Source organism: Coregonus clupeaformis, chromosome 20, assembly GCF_020615455.1.
Source record: "Coregonus clupeaformis isolate EN_2021a chromosome 20, ASM2061545v1, whole genome shotgun sequence".
Lineage (NCBI taxonomy): Eukaryota > Metazoa > Chordata > Actinopteri > Salmoniformes > Salmonidae > Coregonus > Coregonus clupeaformis.
The window spans coordinates 23192252-23214335 of record NC_059211.1 but is presented as its reverse complement, the minus strand read 5'-3'; the positions used below and the strand labels follow the sequence as shown (position 1 = coordinate 23214335).

The 22084-nt window shown below is 43.5% G+C and overlaps 1 protein-coding gene across 4 annotated transcripts in view; it reads right to left on the bottom strand.

Annotated features, from left to right (window-relative positions):
- Positions 1-22084, bottom strand: part of rxrgb (retinoid X receptor, gamma b) — a 60205-nt gene that overhangs the window by 27211 nt on the left and 10910 nt on the right. Inside the window, exon 1 of one of the 4 annotated variants that reach the window (XM_041840642.2) lies at positions 15984-16158. The exons of 2 other annotated variants lie outside the window; for them this stretch is intronic. In XM_041840642.2, coding sequence (XP_041696576.1) covers positions 15984-16047 — 64 coding nt within the window. In that variant the 5' untranslated portion in view covers positions 16048-16158. Of the gene's footprint in view, positions 1-15936; positions 16159-22084 lie in introns of those variants that run through there. One more of the 4 variants, XM_041840644.1, reaches the window with a different exon arrangement.

Here is a 22084-nt window from a genome sequence, read left to right as displayed (position 1 = left end):
TAAACAATTTTAAACAGACAAACCTTCTATAAAATATGTAAAACATGTACCTTTGAAACAACGTCTGATCAACGTTACTGTATATCCACTATCAGAAAAAAACCAATAGGCTGGGCAGCATCTCTGAAGAGTTGATCTATCTACAATTATCCATTTGGTTTCACATCCACGGTATTAACAAAGCCCAGCACGGCTTAACTTTGATATTTGTCACTGACTAATACCAATGTGCTATCATGAGAATCATTATTGAAAGATCTCTTAATAAACTAAATATATTTGCGAAGTCATTCCAAAAGGTAGGTTTAACAGACCAAATGAAATATACGGACTCCTAACCAACTGTGTTATTTTGTTTGTTTTTTCGCATTGTTTGTAACTCATTTTGTACGTAATGTTGCTGCTACTGTCTCTTACGACCGAAAAGAGCTTCTGGACATCAGAACAGCGATTACTCACCTCGAACTGGACAAAGATTTTTTCTTTAATGAGTCCGACGCGAATGTGACAAATAAAATGTGATTTGATATATCATCAATGATACTGTTTAGGCCTATGTAGCGTTTGCAAAGTCATCAACAGCTATTGTTTCAATTCAACCCAGGGTTTAACTAAAATAAACAGGCAGGTAGCCTGGCAGTTATGAGCGTTGGGACAGTAACTGAAAGGTTACTGGTTCAAATCCCTGAGCCGACTAGGTGAAAAATCTGTCAATGTGCCCTTGAGCAAGGCACTTAACCCCGGTTTTGCTCCTGTAAGTCGCTCTGGATAAGAGTGTCTACTAAATGACGTAAATATACAGTTGAAGTAGGAAGTTAACATACAGCTTGGCCAAATACATTTAAACTCAGTTTTTCACAATTCCTGACATTTAATCCTAGTAAAAATTCCCTGTCTTAGGTCAGTTAGGATCACCACTTTATTTTAAGAATGTGAAATGTCATTGTCCATTTGGAAGACCCATTTGCGACCAAGCTTTAACTTCCTGACTGATGTCTTGAGATGTTGCTTCAATATATCCACATAATCTTCCTCCCTCATGATGCCATCTATTTTGTGAAGTGCACCAGTCCCTCCTGCAGCAAAGCACCCCCACAGCATGATGCTGCCACCCCGTGCTTCACGGTTGGGATGGTGTTCTTCGGCTTGCAAGTAACCCCCTATTTCCTCCAAACATAACGATGGTCATTATGGCCAAACAGTTCTATTTTTGTTTCATCAGACCAGAGGACATTTCTCCAACAAGTAAGATCTTTGTCCCCGTGTGCAGTTGCAAACCGTAGTCTGGCTTTTTTATGGCGGTTTTGGAGCAGTGGCTTCTTCCTTGCTGAGCGGCCTTTCAGGTTATGTCGATATAGGACTCGTTTTACTGTGGATATAGATACTTTTGTACCTGTTTCCTCCAGCATCTTCACAAGGTCCTTTGCTGTTGCTCTAGGATTGATTTGCACTTTTCGCACCAAAGTACGTTCATCTCTAGGAGACAGAACGCGTCTCCTTCCTGAGCGGTATGATGGCTGCATGGTCCCATGGTGTTTATACTTGGGTACTATTGTTTGTAAAGATGACCGTGATACCTTCAAGCGTTTGGAAATTGCTCCCAAGGATGAACCAGACTTGTGGAGGTCTACACACTTTTCATTTTCCCATGATGTCAAGCAAAGAGGCACTGAGTTTGAAGGTAGGCTTTGAAATACATCCACAGGTACACCTCCAATTGACTCAAATGATGTCAATTTGTCACGACTTCCGCCGAGGCTGCCCCCCCTCCTGGTTCGGGCAGGCTTCAGCGTTCGTCGTCACCTGAGTACTAGCTACTGCCGATCCCATTCTCATCACTCCACTTGTCATGTCTTGTCAATCACACACACCTGGTGCTCATTCCCCTAATTAGTATGTGTATAAGTGTTCCCTCTGTTCCCCTTGTCTTTGTGAGTGATTGTTTGTTGTGAGAGCGTGTAGCTCGGTTGAGCGATTCTTCACTGTGTTTATGCCAAGGTGGATGTTTTCCCTTGTAATAGTTTTGTTTGACGCTTGGGGCGTTTGATTTATGTAAACGGAATAAACTCTGGACTTCGGTATTTTACCTACTGCGCCTGACTCCTTCATTCACACCTTGTCACACAATTAGCCTATCAGAAGCTTCTAAAGCCATGACATAATTTTCTGGAATTTTCCATCTGTTTAAAGGCACAGTCAACTTAGTGTATGTATACTTCTGACCCACTGGAATTATAAGTGAAATAATCTGTCTGTAAACAATTGTTGGAAAAATTACTTGTGTCATGCACAAAGTAGATGCCCTAACCGACTTGCCAAAACTATAGTTTGTTAACAAGAAATTTGTGCAGTGGTTGAAAAACGAGTTTTAATGACTCCAACCTAAGTGTATGTAAACTTCCGACTTCAACTGTAGGTCAAGGATTTCAAGCTTTGGTGGATTTCAAATTTTATCATCAAGTTAATCATTAATATGTTGGATTCACGTCTCCATCTCAACCAAACACCAAAAAGTTAAAGAATAGGACTAAATCAAATCAAACTTGATTTAAAGTGCATTTAAAGTTTGATTTGATTTAGCCCCATTCTTTAACTGTACATTTTGGTTGAGATGGAGACATGAGTACAACCTATCAATTATTAATTTGTAGACAAACTGGATGTTGAATTGCGTTTGGTTGTCAACTCAACCAAATATAAACATTTGAAGGAGATTTATCTTCTGCTTTGATAGTTCCATCTGTGCCACTGACTTAGTCTGGCTTTAATTCCAGTTTGTCTACAAATGAATAATTGATATGTTGGATTCACGTGTTAAACAATAATTGAGTCCATGCAACTTATTATGTGACTTGTTAAGCACATTTTTACTCCTGAATTTATTTAGGCTTGCCATAAGAAAGGGGTTGAAAGTATTCACACCCCTTGACTTTTTCCACATGTTGTTGTGTTACAGCCTGAATTTAAAATGGATTCAATTGAGATTTTGTGTCACTGGCCTACACACAATAACCCATAATGTCAAAGTGGAATTATGATTAAAGAAATGTTTACAAATTAATAAAAAATGAAAAGCTGAAATGTTTTGAGTCAATAAGTATTCAACCCCTTTGTTATGGCCTAAATAAGTTCAGGAGTAAAAAATAAATAATAATAAGTTACATGGACTCAATATAATAGTATTTAACGTGTTAAACAGGTAGCTTAGTGGTTAAGAGCGTTGTGCCAGTAACCGAAAGGTCGCTGGTTCTAATCCCCGAGCCGACTAGGTGAAAAATATGTTGATGTGCCCTTAAGCAAGGCACTAAACCCTGGTGGCTCTGGATAAGAGCGTCTGCTAAAATGACAACAACAAAAAAATAATTTAACATTATTTTTTTAATGACTACCTCATCTCTGTATCCCACACATACAATTATCTGTAAGGTCCCTCAGTTGAGCGGTGAATTTCAAACGCAGATTCAACCACAAAGACCAGGAAGGTTTTCCAATGCCTCGCAAAGAAGGGCATATATTGATAGGTGGGTGAAAAATTTAAAAAAACAGACACCGAGGGCTCTATTTTGAGCTGGCGTTAAGGCGGTGCTAATGTCAAATGCACGTTAGTTTGCAATTTCGTCATGTAAAAACTGGCACACTGGTATTTCCCAGCCCTAGCGCCAGGTTCGGCAATTATATCAGCTCGCTTTCGCTCAGATGGGGGGTGGAAATATTTGAGGTGTGTCCTTAAAAACATGATCCAAAGTGCTAATTTCAGGCAGCGCTGATGGGGATATTTAAGACCAACCGAAAGCTGGTTTTAGCGGTAACGCAGTTGGTTATGGCATGAATTTTGACAGCGGAAACGCAGCCTATCCAGCCGTGACGCACACTGCCCATATGTGCATGGAACAAGACTAGCCCAATGATTTGGTGCCTGTCTACTTCATATTTAGAAACATTTCGTTTTCTTTTATTAGAAACCAAGCATAGCCTCCCCTCCTCTCAATTAAGGCTTTTTTTGTCTGCCCAATGCATTCGCGAAGTAGTCAAGACTATCGATATAGGGTTTGGCTCCTGAGCTCTTGGAAATAAATATCACGTTTGAGAGGAGTAAAACAGAGAGCTGACATTCTCTTTTTATCTATGTATTGTAGGCAGGCCCACATTATTTTAGCCATGCATGTCCCGTTTTGGACGTGCGTAAAACCCCCTCCATGATGTAGGCTACGTGTCCATGCCCATCATGAAACGAGAGATGAGTACCTCGATGAATACCGGTAAACCTTGTATTTAGAAGTTATCTGTAACCTGTAACAATGGCTTGTTTTCCATTTCATACAGTGCATTCGGAAAGAATTCAGACCCCTTGACTTTTTCCACATTTTGTTACATTACAGCCTTCGAACAGCCGATCGAACATCTCTGGAGAGACCTGAAAATAGCTGTGCAGCGACGCTCCCCATCCAACCTGACAGAGCTTGAGAGGATCTGCAGAGGAGAATGGGAGAAACTCCCCAAATACAGGTGTGCCAAGCTTGTAGCGTCATACCCAAGAAGACTCGAGGCTGTAATCGCTGCCAATAGTGATTCAACAAAGTACTAAGTAAAGGGTCTGAATACTTATGTAAATGTACTATTTCCGTTTTTTATTTGTAATACATTTGCAAAAATGTGTAAAAACCTGTTTTTGCTTTGTCATTATGGGGTATTGTGTGTAGATTGATGAGGGGAAAAAATGATTTATTCAATTTTAGAATAAGGCTGTAACGTAACAAAATGTGGAAAAAGTCTAGGGGTCTGAATACTTTCCGAATGCACTGTATGTTCCAAACCCTTAGGCCTACTATAACAACAGCTTGTTCAGCAATTACTTTTTTTATCCTTTTATTGTGTATTTTTTTAAAACTTGTTTTTCGTTTAATTTTATTACAACCAAACTTATTAGAATGATTCACCTTCCTGGATTTATGGTGACAACGTCCGTGGCGCGCTTGCATTGCAACGTCTGGAGATGTGTGAATGGGATCTGATCTGTAAAATGGTTCCGATGATGTTCATAAAACATAGGCCTATTTAGGAGCAGGATAACGGTGAGTGGACATACTCCCTTCCATTTCTTTTGGGGATGTATGTAAAACGCTCCATAGTCTGCGTTGTTTTAATATTACATGCCCACAGGGAGACATTATGGTGCATGTAGTGTGACATAGCCTATTGAGTTGTTGTTTTCTTCATAATTTGATTTGAATTATTCGTTCTCTTTTTAGGCCTTATCAATAATTAATTTAATCTTGCTTATTGACAATGTTTGGCATTCCCATGCTCAGCCATAATGCAATTTACAGTAGGCATAGCCCCTAGGCCTACCGAGTGGCACAGCGGTCTAAGGCACTGCTTCGCAGTGCTAGAGGCGTCACTACAGACCCTGGTTTGATCCCGGGCTGTATCACAACCGGCCATGATTGGGAGTCCCATAGGGCGGCGCACATTTGGCCCAGCGTCGTCCAAGTTAGGGGAGGGATTGGCCGCGGAGCTGTGCAAGTAGGCCGTCATTGTAAATAAGAATTTGCTCTTAACTGACTTGCCTAGTTAAATAAATATATCAGTGTGAATGCTATTGAAGCCATGCAATTACTTAGAACAATGTGGACTGCAAATGGGTTCAAGTTAACTTATTTAGCAAAGATAAGTCTACATTTTGTTATTTTGTTTCTGTAAGCCATTTAACAAACTATAACAGACTAATATTGGAATTGGAGTTGATTCCAAGGCAATACATAAAAGACCGTAAATACACAACTTGAAGCAACCACATATTTCACCATGGAGCACGTTCTGATTGGCCAGTGAGGTGCCAAGCCTTGAAACACCCACAACTTATTTATTCATCAAAACCCAGCCCCTTCGTGCCAATGCCAGCAAATGCGCCGATAAATGTGATGTGAAAATAGCAAAAATATTTCTGACACACCCCTGAACCTATAGCGCTACCTCTTAGATTTACTATTGCCTTAGGTTAGTTAAAATAGAGCCCTGAATATCCCCTTGAGCATGGTGAAGAATATTAATTACACTTTGGATGGTGTATCAATACACCCAGTCACTACAAATATAAAGGCGTCCTTCCTAACTCAGTTGCCGGAGAGGAAGGAAACCGCTCAGGGATTTCACCATGAGGCCAATGGTGACTTTACAACATTTACATTTTGACATTTTAGTCATTTAGCAGACGCTCTTATCCAGAGCGACTTACAGTTAGTGAGTGCATACATTTTCATTTGTACTGGTCCCCTGGGAGAATCGAACCCACAACCCTGGCGTTGCAAGTGCCATGCTCTACCGACGGAGACAAAACAGTTACAGAGTTTAATGGCTTTGATAGGAGAAAACTGAGGATAGATCAACAACATTGTAGTTACTCCACAATACTAACCTAAATGACAGAGTGAAAAGAAGGAAGCATGTACAGAATAACAGTATTCCAAAACATGCATCATGTTTGCAATAAGGCACTAAAGTAATACTTCAAAAAATGTGGTAAAGAAATTAACTTTATCTCCTGAATACAAAGCGTTATGTTTGGGGAAAAACCAACACACCACATCACTGAGTACCACCATATTTTCAAGCATGGTGGTGGCTGCATCATGTAATGGGTATGCTTGTCATCAGCAAGGACTAGGGAGTTTTTTAGGATAAAAAATAAACGGAATAGAGCTAAGCACAGGCAAAATCCTAAAGGAAAACCTGGTTCAGTCTGCTTTCCAACAGACACTGGGAGACAAACTCACCTTTCACCAGGACAATAACCTAAAACACAAGGCCAAATATACACTGGAGTTACTTACCAAGGCGACATTGAATGTTCCTGAGTGGCTTAGTTACAGTTTTGACTTAAATTGGCTTGAAAATCTATGGCAAGACTTGAAAATGTCTGTCTAGCAATGATCTTTTTTACGCTGCTGCTACTTGCTGTTTATTATCTATGCATAGTCACTTTACCCCTACCTACATGTACAAATTACCTCAATTACCTCGACTAACCTGTACCCCCCGAACATTGACTCAGTACCGGTACCCCCTGTATATAGCCTCGTTATTGTTATTCTATTGTGTTACTTTTTGTAAGTAAGCATTTCACTGTAAGGTATACACCTGTTGTATTCGGCACGTGACAAATACAATTTAAAAGGTGCTTTTAAAATGTATTGACTCAGGGGTGTGAATACTTATGTAAATGAGATATTTCTGTATTTCATTTTCAATAAATTTGCAAACATTTCTAAAAACATGTTTTCACTTTGTCATTATGGGGTATCTTGTGTAGATGGGTGAGAAAAATATATATTTAATCCATTTTGAATTCAGGCTGTAACACAACAACATGTGGAATAAGTCAAGGGGTATGAATACTACCAAAAATCAGACATATTTGGTTGTGCTTTTAGATGGTTGAATGTATAGTGATAACACATTGGGAATTAAACAACCTTCTTGCAGTCTTTTTGAGTGGGTGAATAAATGTTGAAATCTCATTGATCAACGTCCCAACCAAGTATGACCTACATTATCCTGTTGAAATGACATGGTGTGCCCAGTGGGATGTTTCCAAAAGCATGACAAAACGAATGGGTACATATCATCATGCTCCAAATAGAGACATTGACACATTGACACTAGAACATTTCAAAAGAGGAAGAGGATCAATGGTTGGGCTGGTGCTAAGACAGACAGAAAGAGAGACAGACAGAAAGAGACAGATAGAAAGAGACAGAGACAGACAGAAAGAGAGTCAGAGACAGACAGGCAGAAAGAGACAGACAGAAAGAAAGAGACAGACAGACAGAAAGAGACAGACAGACAGACAGAGACAGTCAGCCAAAGAGACAGTCAGACAGAAAGAGACAGACAGACAGACAGACAGAAAGAGACAGACAGACAGAAAGAAAGAGACAGACAGACAGACAGAGATAACAGATGTTTTGGTTCAGAGATAATGAAGCTCAACTCAAACAACAGGACAGGGCCAGCCAGACTCAGCCTAACGATCCCCGATCAGGCATGGAGGGGACAGACTGACCAAATGTTCGCCGCACAACAAACAAACAACAGCGGGAGAAGTAACCAGCTGACCAGTCCCCGTTCCAAACTAACATTCTCATGTGGTTACTGGTGGTGGTGAGGCAACTCCCTCTGTGGTTCATAGAAGTACTGAGTCCAGGGTATGGGGAGAAGGGGGGAGGAGGAAGATAGGAGGGGAGAGGGGTAGGAGAGGAGGGGGGAGGGAGGGGAGGAGGGAGAAGAGGGGATGGGGAGAGGAAGAGGCAGGAGGAGGAGGAGGAGGAGGGGAGGAGAAGGAGAGGGAGAAGAGGGGATGGGGAGAGGAGGAGGCAAGAGGAGGAGGAGAGGAGGGGAGGGGAGGAGAGGAGAGGAGGAAAGAGGAGGAGGAGAGGAGGGAGGAGAGTAGAGGAGGGAAGAGGAGTAGGAGAGGAGGGGGGAGGGGAGGAGAGGAGAAAAGGGAAGAGGAGGAGGAGAGGATAGGAGGGGAGGAGGAGAGGAGAGGAGAGGTGGGGAGAGGAGTAGGAGAGGAGGGGGGAGGAGAGGAGAGGAGAGGTGGGGAGAGGAGTAGGAGAGGAGGGGGGAGGGGAGGAGAGGAGGGGAAGAAGGGTAAGAAATCAGGCTGGCTGCATGTGCTGTTGCTGGCAAGGGAACGCCCCTGTTCTCTCTGACTTCACTGGTACGCTTCTCATTCCCATCCAACCTGCTCACATCCAGTGACCCCTTGACCTGGGTAGGATGCCCTGACCAGACTGTGACACACTACCAGACCGCCCCAGTCTCAGCGTAATACACAGAGACCATTTGAATGATCATCATGATCATGGCCCAATCAGCACACTGCAGACAGCAGAGATAAGGAGAGAGAAAAACACCCAGACAGACTGACTGTTTGTGTTTACTAGTCAGATTTCTGTTTCTCATTGACTAGACATATTCACCTAAGAGCATGGGGCTTAAGAAAACGGCGGTCAGTAGTATTCATCTGTCATCACAGTCATCTCATCATCTCTCAGGGTTAGTAGGATTCAGCTGTCATCACAGTCATCTCGTCATCTCTCAGGGTTAGTAGGATTCAGCTGTCATCACAGTCATCTCATCATCTCTCAGGGTTAGTAGTATTCATCTGTCATCACAGTCATCTCGTCATCTCTCAGGGTTAGTAGGATTCATCTGTCATCACAGTCATCTCGTCATCTCTCAGGGTTAGTAGGATTCAGCTGTCATCACAGTAATCTCGTCATTTCTCAGGGTTAGTAGGATTCATCTGTCATCACAGTCATCTCGTCATCTCTCAGGGTCAGTAGTATTCATCTGTCATCACAGTCATCTCGTCATCTCTCAGGGTTAGTAGGATTCATCTGTCATCACAGTCATCTCGTCATCTCTCAGGGTTAGTAGGATTCATCTGTCATCACAGTCATCTCGTCATCTCTCAGGGTTAGTAGGATTCATCTGTCATCACAGTCATCTCGTCATCTCTCAGGGTTAGTAGTATTCATCTGTCATCACAGTCATCTCGTCATCTCTCAGGGTTAGTAGTATTCATCTGTCATTACAGTCATCTCGTCATCTCTCAGGGTCAGTAGTATTCATCTGTCATCACAGTCATCTCATCATCTCTCAGGGTTAGTAGGATTCATCTGTCATCACAGTCATCTCGTCATCTCTCAGGGTTAGTAGGATTCATCTGTCATCACAGTCATCTCGTCATCTCTCAGGGTTAGTAGGATTCATCTGTCAACACAGTCATCTCGTCATCTCTCAGGGTTAGTAGGATTCATCTGTCATCACAGTCATCTCGTCATCTCTCAGACTCTCAGAGTATTATAGATTTAATCACAGCAATATTAAAACAAGTTTCTAAGAGAATCCTTACTTGATATACAAACTAGATCAATGAGAGACAATCTGGTTCTTACCGGTATCCAAGAGAGAATCTGGTGCTTTTTTCTCTCCAAATCAAATCAAATCAAATGTTATTTGTCACATACATGTGTTTAGAAGATGTTATTGTGGGTGTAGCGAAATGCTTGTGCTTCTAACTCCGACAGTGCAGTAATATCTAACAAGTAATATCTAACAAGTTCACAACATAAACCCAATACACACAAATCTAAGTAAGGAATGGACAAACAATGACAGAGCGGCATGGACTAAGATACAGTATATACATATGAGATGAGTAGTGCAAGATATGTAAACATTATTAAAGTGACTAGTGTTCCATTTCTTAAAGTGGCCAGTGATTTCAGTAGGCAGCAGCAGCCTCTAATGTGCTAGTGACGGCTATTTAACAAACTGATGGCCTTGAGATAGAAGCTGTTTTTCATTCTCTTGGTCCCAGCTTTGATGCACCTGTACTGACCTCGCCTTCTGGATGATAGCAGGGTGAACAGGCAGTGGTTCGGGTGGTTGATGTCCTTGATGATCTTTTTGACCTTCCTGTGACATCGGGTGCTGTAGGTGTCCTGGAGGGCGGGTAGTTTGCCCCCGGTAATGCGTTCGGCAGACCGCACCACCCTCTGGGGGCAGCCCGTCAGGAAGTCCAGGACCCAGTTGCACAGGGCGGGGTTCAGACCCAGGGCCTCGAGCTTAATGATGATCTTGGAGGGTACTATGGTGTTGAATGCTGAGCTATAGTCAATGAACAGCATTCTTACATAGGTATTCCTCTTGTCCAGATGGGATAGGGCAGTGTGCAGTTTGATGGTGATTGCATCGTCTGTGGATCTATTGGGGCGGTAAGCAAATTGAAGTGGGTCTAGGGTGACAGGTAAGGTAGAGGTGATATGATCCTTGACTAGTCTCTCAAAGCACTTCATGATGACAGAGGTGAGTGCTACGGGGCGATAATCATTTAGTTCAGTTACCTTTGCTTTCTTGGGTACAGGAACAATGATGGCCATCTTGAAGCATGTGGGGACAGCAGACTGGGATAGGGAGAGATTGAATATGTCCGTAAACACACCAGCCAGCTGGTCTGCGCATGCTCTGAGGACGCAGCTAGGGATGCCGTCTGGGCCAGCAGCCTTGCGGGGGTTAACATGCTTAAATGTCTTACTCACGTCGGCCACGGAGAAGGAGAGCCCACAGTCCTTGGTAGTGGGCCGCATCAGTGCCACTGTGTTATCCTCAAAGCGGGCAAAGAAGGTGTTTAGGTTGTCTTGCGGCGAGACGTCAGTGTCGGCGATGTGGCTGGTTTTCCTTTTGTAGTCCGTGATTGTCTGTAGAGCCTACCACATACGTCTCGTGTCTGAGACGTTGAATTGCAACTCCACTTTGTCTCTATACTGATGTTTTGCCAGTTTAATTGCCTTGCGGAGTGAGTAGCTACACTGTTTGTATTCTGCCATATTCCCAGTCACCTTCCCATGGTTAAATGCGGTGGTTCGCGCTTTCAGTTTTGCGCGAATGCTGCCATCTATCCACGGTTTCTGATTAGGGTAGGTTTTAATAGTCACAGTGGGCACAACATCTCCTATACACTTCCTGATAAACTCAGTCCCTGTTTCAGTGTATTCGTCTAAATTATTTTCGCAAGCTACCCAGAACATATCCCAGTCCGCGTGATCAAAACAATCTTGAAGCGTGGATTCCGATTGGTCAGATCCAAGAGAGAATCTGGTGCTTACCGGTATCCAAGAGAGAATCTGATGCTTACCGGTATCCAAGAGAGAATCTGGTGCTTACCGGTATCCAAGAGAGAATCTGATGCTTACCGGTATTCAAGAGAGAATCTGGTGCTTACCGGTATCCAAGAGAGAATCTGATGCTTACCGGTATCCAAGAGAGAATCTGATGCTTACCGGTATCCAAGAGAGAATCTGATGCTTACCGGTATCCAAGAGAGAATCTGATGCTTACCGGTATCCTAGAGAGAATCTGACGCTTACCGGTATCCAGGGGGCCGCACTCTGACAATCAGAGAGGGGGCAGAATTCTGTGGCCCTGGCGGCACAGCATAATCCTAATGGTTTGACTGCGCAGAGGTGCCAGGGAAGAAGGGTCTCCACGGGGGGACCAGCATGTGCAAGCTAGTCGGATTGATTATTTTCTGGTATCCTTTTTTATGGTGCCAAAAGTGAAAAAAGTATTTGATTGAGGATCAAATGTGATCAGATCATCAACTTATATCCCTCCATGTAACTATGACAGACTTTCCTCGAGGACGGAATATTGTAACTTTAACCAGGGTTTATTGATTGACACTCCTTTCTTAACAATAACGAACAAATTCATAACATACCTTTTCCTTTAGAGGCCATTCAATTACATTTTCATCCCCAAAACAAAAACGTATCAGTCAACGGAGAAAAAGACTTAAGACAGAAATAAGAAAATCTAACATTACATATCAATGGAGTTGATCAACGTACAACAGAAGCAACTGAATAATCTAGACGCAAAATAAAAGGAGTTTGAGGAACTTATTCAGGAATGATCAGGTTTCATTTATCAAAAAAAAACAGAGCAAATTGGAGGGAGAACAGCGAAAAATGTTTTTCCTAAGCGACCGAAAATAACCTACAGAAAATAGCTACAAACGATGGAGAAATCCTTATCTCACCAAAGGACATTTTGAAAATATTTTAAAACAAAATGTTCTCTTGTCAAGTTCCTCCTACCTCACTTGTCGATGAGTTTTGTGATATCTTGTGAAGGCCTAATTACACAGGACGAACTATGGTTGGCAATTGATTCGTTTCAGACGGGGGAAAACACCTATCCTCGGTGGCATTCCAATAGAGATATATCAAACTTTTTATGAACTACTGAAAGATCCATTACTATCATGTTTGAATTACTCGTATATAAATGGCAAATATGACACACAAAAAGAGGGACTGATCCCTCTCCTACTGAAGCAGGAACCAGGGGGGGCAGAACAAAGACTCTGTCTTTTTAAAAAATGTGAGTCCCCTCACCCTTCAATGTTAAGATGCAAAAATATTGGCAAAATGTATTGCTCATAGAATTAAAAAGCTCCTATCAGACATTATTCATCACGATCAGACGGGATTATTAAAAGGAAGATATACTGGAGTAACTACTAGAAATAATTGAAAACTTTGAGAACGCAGGGAAACCAGGTATCATCTTTATAGCAGATTTTGAGAAACGTCTAGAATCTATTTATAAGTGCCTGGATTTTTTTTTTTTACTTTGGAGAATCTCTCAAAAAATGGCTAAAAGTAATGTACAACAATCCTTCTAAGAAATTTGAATTGTCAAGAGGCGTAAAACAAGGTTGCCTTCTGTCACCATACTTATTAGGGCCATTGAACTGTTAGCTATACAAATGTTATGCTTGAGAGGGACGAGGCAAAAGGAAAGGCAATTAAGTCTAATGATAACATTAAGGGGCTAAAAATGTATGGAGACAAAAGTATCAATGTATGCCGACGATTCAAGTTTTCTCAAGTCCTCAATCTTTAACCTTGAAGGGCCTTATTGAGGACATGGATAATTTTTCCAGTTTCTCTGCACTAAAACCCAATTATGATAAGTGTACTATATTACAGATTGGGTATCTAAAAGATACACATTTTAAACTGCTATGTGGTCTCCCGATTAAATGGGCAGATGCTGAAGTTGATGCGTTTGGTGTACATATCCCGGAAAAGTTGAGTGATAGCAAAATAGATAGGATCTTGAAACCATGGAGAGGGAAATACCTGTCCATCTTTGGAAAAATTACCCTGATTAATTCTCTAGTGATGTCGCAGTTAACATATTTATTCATGGTTCTACTGACTCCAGGACAATCCTTTGTCAAATCATGTGAGAAAAAATATTTCATTTTATTTGGATTGGGCAAACCAGATAAAGTTAAAACGGGCATATTTATATAATGAACATGAGTTTCTAGGGTTAAAGGCATTAAACTTCTCTCTTGAGGTCTACTGAAATTATATCTAAATCCAACTGGTTTTCCAGCAGGATACTAAGGGGGCTTTTTGCTGTTATACAAATTAAAACCAACCATTTCCGGTGAATTGACAATTGATCCCTGTTTGAAGCCACACAGAGTTGGTTAAAATTCAAATTTCATCCTCCAGAAGAGGCAGAACAAATATTACAGCAAATAATATGGCTAAACTGATAGAGGAAATACCAATTTTCTTGGAGAAAAAAATTACAAGGAAGGTATCGTGTTTATGAATTACATTGTAAATAAGGACGGTAAAATTACGCCACACAAGCAATTAACAAAGGTGTATGGAGATATATGCTCAATACAAAAATATAACCAACTCGTCGCAGCTCTGCCACAGAAATGCACACGCACACATCCGCGCACACACTGTGTCGGTCCTCTCGGCTGAAAAATGGCTACTGACAGGACCCTGTCTCTGTCTCGCTTCTGTCTGTGTGTAAGTGGATCACGTCAACACCTCCAACACCTCGCCAACCAGAGGAAGGGAAAAACACAGAGGAAGAGGGGTGATGGAGAGATCAGAGTGACAGGCAACAGAGACAGAGAGAGAGAGGGAGAGAGATTGGAGGAGAGGAAAGAGAGGAAGAAAGAGGTGTTGAGAGATAGATGGATATGTTGAAGGGAATACTAGAAAGCGTGCAGCCGCAGAGAATGAGAGAGTTGTTACGGTGATAGCTTGGTGGTGACATCGCCTCAACTACCACCTTTGAACCCTGAACTGAGTGGGCTAGGCTTCCATACTCAGATCACAATATTTCTCTCTCTCTCTCTCTCTCTCTCTCTCTCTCTCTCTCTGTGTCTGTGTGTGTACCTGTTTCACACATGGAATCATTTTATGACCTCTTCTTATACCATGCGCAATCATTCACGACACCATATGACTAAGAGCTCACCAAAGAAGAGGTAGGCAACATACTCCATCACTCTAAACCAAGACACAGAACAGGCCCATTCTATTCCCCCTTATAGGAGCCCCCCTGGCCAAACTCGCTCTGCTTTGTAAGACTTACAGACCTCATTCTGACTTACAGTAACGGCTGTCTATAAACAATCCCCACATACCATAAAGCAATAATAATAATATTACGCAATAACCACACAACATACTGCAGTACAGGAACTCATCAAATGAAAACAAAGCTCAGAACAGAAGAAAGCTTAAAGGGATGGACAGAGACATACTAATATCCATGACTTCATCTGACTCTGGGTAAGTAGAAAAAGGGCTTGATTCCCAAAACCTTTTTAAGATCATACTTTAAAGAAAAAAACAACAGCCCATAAAACAAACCTAAATACTAAAAGACAGTTTAAAGACAGTGTCTTTAACCCCTTTCGAAAACAAACATTTCAGGACTTTGCAGTGTTGCAAACGTGTTACCACACACACCCACACACACCACACACACACACACACACACACCACACACACACCACACACACACACAACACACACACACCACACACACACACACACACACACACCACACACACACCACACACACACACACCACACACACACACACACACACACCACACACACACACACACCACACACACACTCATCTAGTTTCCCTTTGCACTGCCACTGACCATCTGCCTGAATAAATTCACCTCCCTGATCCATGGTCTTTCCTATTCAGCTCCCTGATCCATGGTCTTTCCTATTCAGCTCCCTGATCCATGGTCTTTACTCTTGGGAGCCTGTCTGTCAGTGTCCCAGTCCTGCGGTACTCACAGTGCACTCTTTAAAATAAAAGTGCTATCTAGAACCTAAAAGGGTTCTTTGGCTGTCCCCACTGGAGAACTCGTTCCACAGAGGGTTCTGCATGGAACCCAAAAGGGTTCTACCTGGAACCAAAAAGGGTTCTCCTATGGGGACAGCTGAAGAACCCTTTATTCTAAGAGTGTGCCTTTAACCCAGCTCCCTGCTGTCCCAGTCCTGCGGTACTCACAGTGCATATAACCCAGCTCCCTGCTGTCCCAGTCCTGCGGTACTCACAGTGCATATAACCCAGCTCCCTTCTGGGGCTTCCAGATGAGGCTGATGCCATAGGGTGCCACATGGCTCCAGAGGGGGTGGAGAGGGGTGCCAGCCGAACCACCTTGCCAAACAACAGAGCCTCCCTAGCAGCTGGAGAGAAGGACGTACTCTGACTCCTGCTCCCGCTCCGACAGGAGAGAGAGACGAAGCGAACAGAGAGGGAGGGACGGAGGAAAGAGAGGGAGGGAGGAGGGAGGCAGAGTCCACCCGCGTCGTTTATGGGATTAACCAGATTATTCTCTGATCAGTCCCAGAGGAACCGTTTCTGCCGTGGATCAACTCCTTTAGCCCCAGAGCTCTTCCCCTCTATATCTCTCTTTTCTCTTTTCTCTCTCCTCTCTTCTTTAGGCACATCCCTAAATTCCCAGGATGCTTTTTTGTAATTAGGGCAGCAGACATGCCTGTTAGCACTGTGGTGACACACTGCACGTCGCCTGTGTGTGTGTCCCTGTCACTCCATGCCTTAGAGACAAAACAGTCCAGCATGGTGTGTGTGTGTGTGTGCATTTGTGCAGCGTGCATGTGTGTGCGTATGTATGTGTCATCTGACAAGCCTTGCACTCCTGGAACTGTCTGTTCCTATGTATGTGCCTCAGTGCAGAAAACAGTACGGACCCAGAGCAAAATGTGTGCCCTCACAAACAAGAACCAAGACCAAGACATTTAAAGGAACACACACTGAAAATCAACTAACAATGAATTTATCCATTAAGAAGTCTACAGTAGGGAGGTAGTTGTCACTGACAGTGACGTTAAGCTAGCATGCCTGTAGGCTCTGCTCCCTGTGGAGTAGAGGCAGGAACAGATATCATCCCACTCTATTACACCCAACAAGCCTTCAGGGAGCAGCTAAAATAACACAGACCTCTTCAAATTCATGTCGAGTTGTAAGAATAAGCGATGGCCCACATAAAGCACATCGCCCTGAAAGACATCATTAGCATTGATAAAGACGTTTTGCACATTGAGGGGTTGAGCTCCTTTAATGTGTGGTAGGGCTCGCTAAAATGTTACCTCGTTGGAGAAATGAAACCTTGAATTGAAAACAAAGCTTTCAGGGTAGTAATGATGTTTGCGAGCGTGTGTGTGTTTCCCTAAGCACTGACAGAAGAAGCTGACTCAAGTTGATCTGAGGAGGTATGAGGGGGAGGTAGTTTAGTTTTCATACCTCCCTCCATCCCTGAGGTATGAGGGGGAGGTAGTTTAGTTTTCATACCTCCCTCCATCCCTTTTCTCTAATACCGCTGGCTGGACACTGTGGACACTGTGTATTTTGGCAGGGAGGAGGACTCAAACATGTGACATATTTTGTACCCCTGTGTGTTTTCAAGGAAAATAACTGACAGACAGGGATAATAGATACCAGAGAAAAAAAATGTTTTAAGAGAGAGAAAAGGGACCATCAGCTGTAAAGCAATCAGTACGGTGTGTGTGTGTGTGTGTGTGTGTGTGTGTGTGTGTGTGTGTGTGTGTGTGTCTGTGTGAGTGTGTGTGTGTGTGTGAGTGTGTGTGTGTGTGTGTGTGTGTGTGTGTGTGTGTGTGTGTGTGTGTGTGTGTGTGTGTGTGTGTGTGTGTGTGTGTGTGTGTGTGTGAGTGTATGAGTGTGGAGTGTGAGTGTGTGTGTGTGTGTGTGTGTGTGTGTGTGTGTGTGTGTGTGTGTGTGTGTGTGTGTGTGTGTGTGTGTGTGTGTGAGTGGGAGTGTGTGTGTGTGTGTGTGTGTGTGTGTGTGTGTGTGTGTGTGTGTGTGTGAGTCTGTGTGAGTCTGTGTGAGTGTGAGTGTGATGGTGCGTGTGATGGGTGGGACTGACATGGCACTCAGAGCCCTCAAAATAGATATGTGGAGCTGCGTTCTATTCTGTGTAGAGCAGAGAGGCAGAGAAGAGGGGCAGAGAGGAGGGGCAGAGGAGAGAGGGAGGGGCAAGGAGAGAGGAGGGGCAGAGGAGAGAGGAGGGGCAGAGGAGAGAGGAGGGGCAGAGAGGAGGGGCAGAGAGAGGAGGGGCAGAGAGGAGGGGCAGAGAGGAGGGGCAGAGAGGAGGGGCAGAGGAGAGAGGAGGGGCAGAGGAGAGAGGAGGGGCAGAGAGGAGGGGCAGAGGAGAGAGGAGGGGCAGAGAGGAGGGGCAGAGAGGAGGGGCAGAGGAGAGAGGAGGGGCAGAGAGGAGGGGCAGAGAGGAGGGGAGGGACAGAGGAAAGAGGAGGGGCAGAGAGGAGGGGGGCAGAGAGGAGGGGCAGAGCAGAGGAGGGGCAGAGCAGAGGGGAGGGGCAGAGGCAGAGGAGGGGCAGAGGAGAGAGGCAGAGAGGAGGGGCAGAGAGGGGGCAGAGCAGAGAGGAGGGACAGAGGAGAGAGGAGGGGCAGAGCAGAGAGGAGGGGCAGAGCAGAGAGGAGGGGCAGAGCAGAGGGAGGGGCAGAGCAGAGGGGAGGGGCAGAGGAGAGAGGCAGAGAGGAGGGCAGAGCAGAGGGAGGGGCAGAGAGAGGGGCAGAGGAGAGAGAGGGGCAGAGAGAGGGAGGGGCAGAGGGGAGGGGCAGAGAGGAGGGGCAGAGGAGAGGAGAGGGGCAGAGGAGAGGAGGGGCAGAGAGGAGGGGAGAGAGAGAGGAGGGGAGAGAGAGGGAGGGGCAGAGCAGAGGGGAGGGGCAGAGGAGGGAGGGGGCAGAGGGGAGGGGCAGAGGAGGAGAGGGGCAGAGGAGGGGGCAGAGAAGAGGGGGGGGGCAGAGAGGAGAGGAGGGGCAGAGAGAGAGGAGGGGCAGAGCAGAGAGGAGGGGCAGAGAGAGGGGGCAGAGAGGAGGGGCAGAGAGGAGGGGCAGAGCAGAGAGGAGGGCAGGGCAGAGGAGAGGGGAGGGGCAGAGAGGAGGGGAGGGGCAGAGGAGAGGGGAGGGGCAGAGAGGAGGGGAGAGGCAGAGAGGAGGGAAGGGACAGAGGAGAGAGGAGGGGCAGAGAGGAGGGGAGGGGCAGAGGAGAGGGGAGGGGCAGAGGAGAGGGGAGGGGCGGAGGGGAGGGGCAGAGTAGAGGGAAGGGGCAGAGGAGAGAGGAGGGGCAGAGAGGAGGGGAGGGGCAGAGAGGAGGGGAGGGGCAGAGGAGAGAGGAGGGGAAGAGGAGAGAGGAGGGTGTGTGTGTGTGTGTGTGTGTGTGTGTGTGTGTGTGTGTGTGTGTGTGTGTGTGTGTGTGTGTGTGTGTGTGTGTGCATGTGCAAAGCGTGAAAAATGTGCGGCCGTAAGCATTCACGCATGACATGTATGAGACATACATCTGTGTGTAATGTGTAATGTGTATGTTAGTGTGTAATGTGTAATGTGCATGTTAGTATGTAATGTGTAATATGTATGTTAGTGTGTAATGTGTATGTTAGTATGTAATGTGTAATGTGTATGTTAGTGTGTAATGTGTAATGTGTATGTTAGTATGTAATGTGTAATATGTATGTTAGTGTGTAATGTGTAATGTGTATGTTAGTGTGTAATGTGTATGTAGTACGTAATGTGTATGTTAGTGTGTAATGTGTAATGTGTATGTTAGTGTGTAATGTGTATGTTAGTGTGTAATGTGTATGTTAGTGTGTAATGTGTATGTTAGTATGTAATGTGTATGTTAGTGTGTAATGTGTATGTTAGTGTGTAATGTGTATGTTAGTATGTAATGTGTATGTTAGTGTGTAATGTGTATGTTAGTGTGTAATATGTATGTTAGTATGTAATGTGTATGTTAGTGTGTAATGTGTATGTTAGTATGTAATATGTATGTTAGTATGTAATGTGTATGTTAGTGTGTAATGTGTATGTTAGTATGTAATGTGTAATGTGTATGTTAGTGTGTAATATGTATGTTAGTATGTAATGTGTATGTTAGTGTGTAATGTGTATGTTAGTATGTAATGTGTAATGTGTATGTTAGTGTGTAATGTGTATGTTAGTGTGTAATGTGTATGTTAGTGTGTAATGTGTATGTTAGTGTGTAATGTGTATGTTAGTGTGTAATGTGTATGTTAGTGTGTAGTGTGTATGTTAGTGTGTAGTGTGTATGTTAGTGTGTAGTGTGTATGTTAGTGTGTAGTGTGTATGTTAGTGTGTAGTGCGTATGTTAGTGTGTAGTGCGTATGTTAGTGTGTAGTGTGTATGTTAGTGTGTAGTGTGTATGTTAGTGTGTAGTGTGTATGTTAGTGTAGTGTGTATGTTAGTGTGTAGTGTGTATGTTAGTGTGTAGTGTGTATGTTAGTGTGTAGTGTGTATGTTAGTGTGTAGTGTGTATGTTAGTGTGTAGTGTGTATGTTAGTATGTAATGTGTATGTTAGTGTGTAATGTGTATGTTAGTGTGTAGTGTGTATGTTAGTGTGTAGTGTGTAGTGTGTATGTTAGTGTGTAGTGCGTATGTTAGTGTGTAGTGTGTATGTTAGTGTGTAGTGTGTATGTTAGTGTGTAGTGTGTATGTTAGTGTGTAGTGTGTATGTTAGTGTGTAGTGTGTATGTTAGTGTGTAGTGTGTATGTTAGTGTGTAGTGTGTATGTTAGTGTGTAGTGTGTATGTTAGTGTGTAGTGTGTATGTTAGTATGTTATTCTAAGAGAAGCAAAGTCTATCTCCGACAGCAGCTGCAGCCCCAGGACTGTGAGGCAGTGATGCTGCTTGACTAAAGCAATAATTCAATCATAAACACTTTGACCTTCTTCACTAATGAGTAATTACTGACAATTAGCTGAAATAACACTCCCCTCCCACTTACCCCCACACCTCCCCCTTAAGACTCCTCTAAACACATACACAGGGTTTCCGTAGGCTTTTAGCCGATAAATAAAACTGTTGCAGGCCAAAATGACAGGGGGGGAAAAAATTCCCATTGCAAAATAATGCTTTTTACTCATTGATGGAAATATCAGTCGATGTAAATACATTTGACCATCATGCATATTGGTCTATAGGTTAATTTGTATAATTTAGTGGAATTAAGTTGGCATGTATCTTATTTATCCAACACAACTAATCACACGCGCACAGCATACAGAGATTATTCTGAGAGGGATTTGTCCTGCTGCTCCTCAACTGGTTGCTGCAGTAGTAAAACCTGCTTTCACGGCGTAACAATTATAAATGCAATCGCGTGTTAAAAACAGTTTTGGTGCGTGATTAAAAGAAGCTACTATTTTATTTCTCAACTTGTAATTGAAGCAGGTCTCCCATTTACCATTAAAGTGCGGGCAACAGGCTATCAGCGCGTCACCCACCACTTTACAATGTGAGCTGGAGGCAGTATGCATTTTGAAAACCTGAACGTTTTATTTCATATTATGAGGCTTGTCTTACCTTGTTTCAAAGCAGCCTTCAAGGCAAAATCCCACCATGGAAACGTGGAGGCAATTATTTTATAAAGACTTCATAGGCGGCGCGTGAGTTTCAGGCATACAATTTATCCAACCATTTCTACCGTTCTGCGCGCCATTTATGATTTTCATATGCGCATTTTCATGGAACAGTTTAATTTCAATAACAACGGTTTCGTTTCTCAAAATCGTTGTCACGTGGTTAGTCGTAAAAATTAGAATTAAAATTATACAAATCTAAAAGTTCAAAGTCAATTAATGCGAGATCACTAGCCTCGTCATATGGACACATTGATACACCACCGGGAGACCCACGGGGCGGCGCACAATTGGCCCAGCGTCGTCCAGGGTAGCGGAGGGAATGGCCGGCAGGGATGTAGCTCAGTTGGTAGAGCATGGCGTTTGCAACGCCAGGGTTTTGGGTTCGTTTCCCACGGGGGGCCAGTATGAATAAAATAATAATAATAATAATAATAATAATAATAATGTATGCACTCACTAACTGTAAGTCGCTCTGGATAAGAGCGTCTGCTAAACGACTAAAATGTAAATGTGATCCATTGGCAGCTAAAGAAATGAGCACATGGAACTCACAGCCTATAGGCCAATGCAGCAGTAGGCCTATAACTACCATTGCTCTTTCACACCGAGGATTGGTGATTATTGAGGGGGAGATTGTTGGAAAGATTTTCCAAATAGCTTACTGTGAGGAACTATAGTTTGAATAAATTATCATTCGCAATGGATGTTAAAAAAA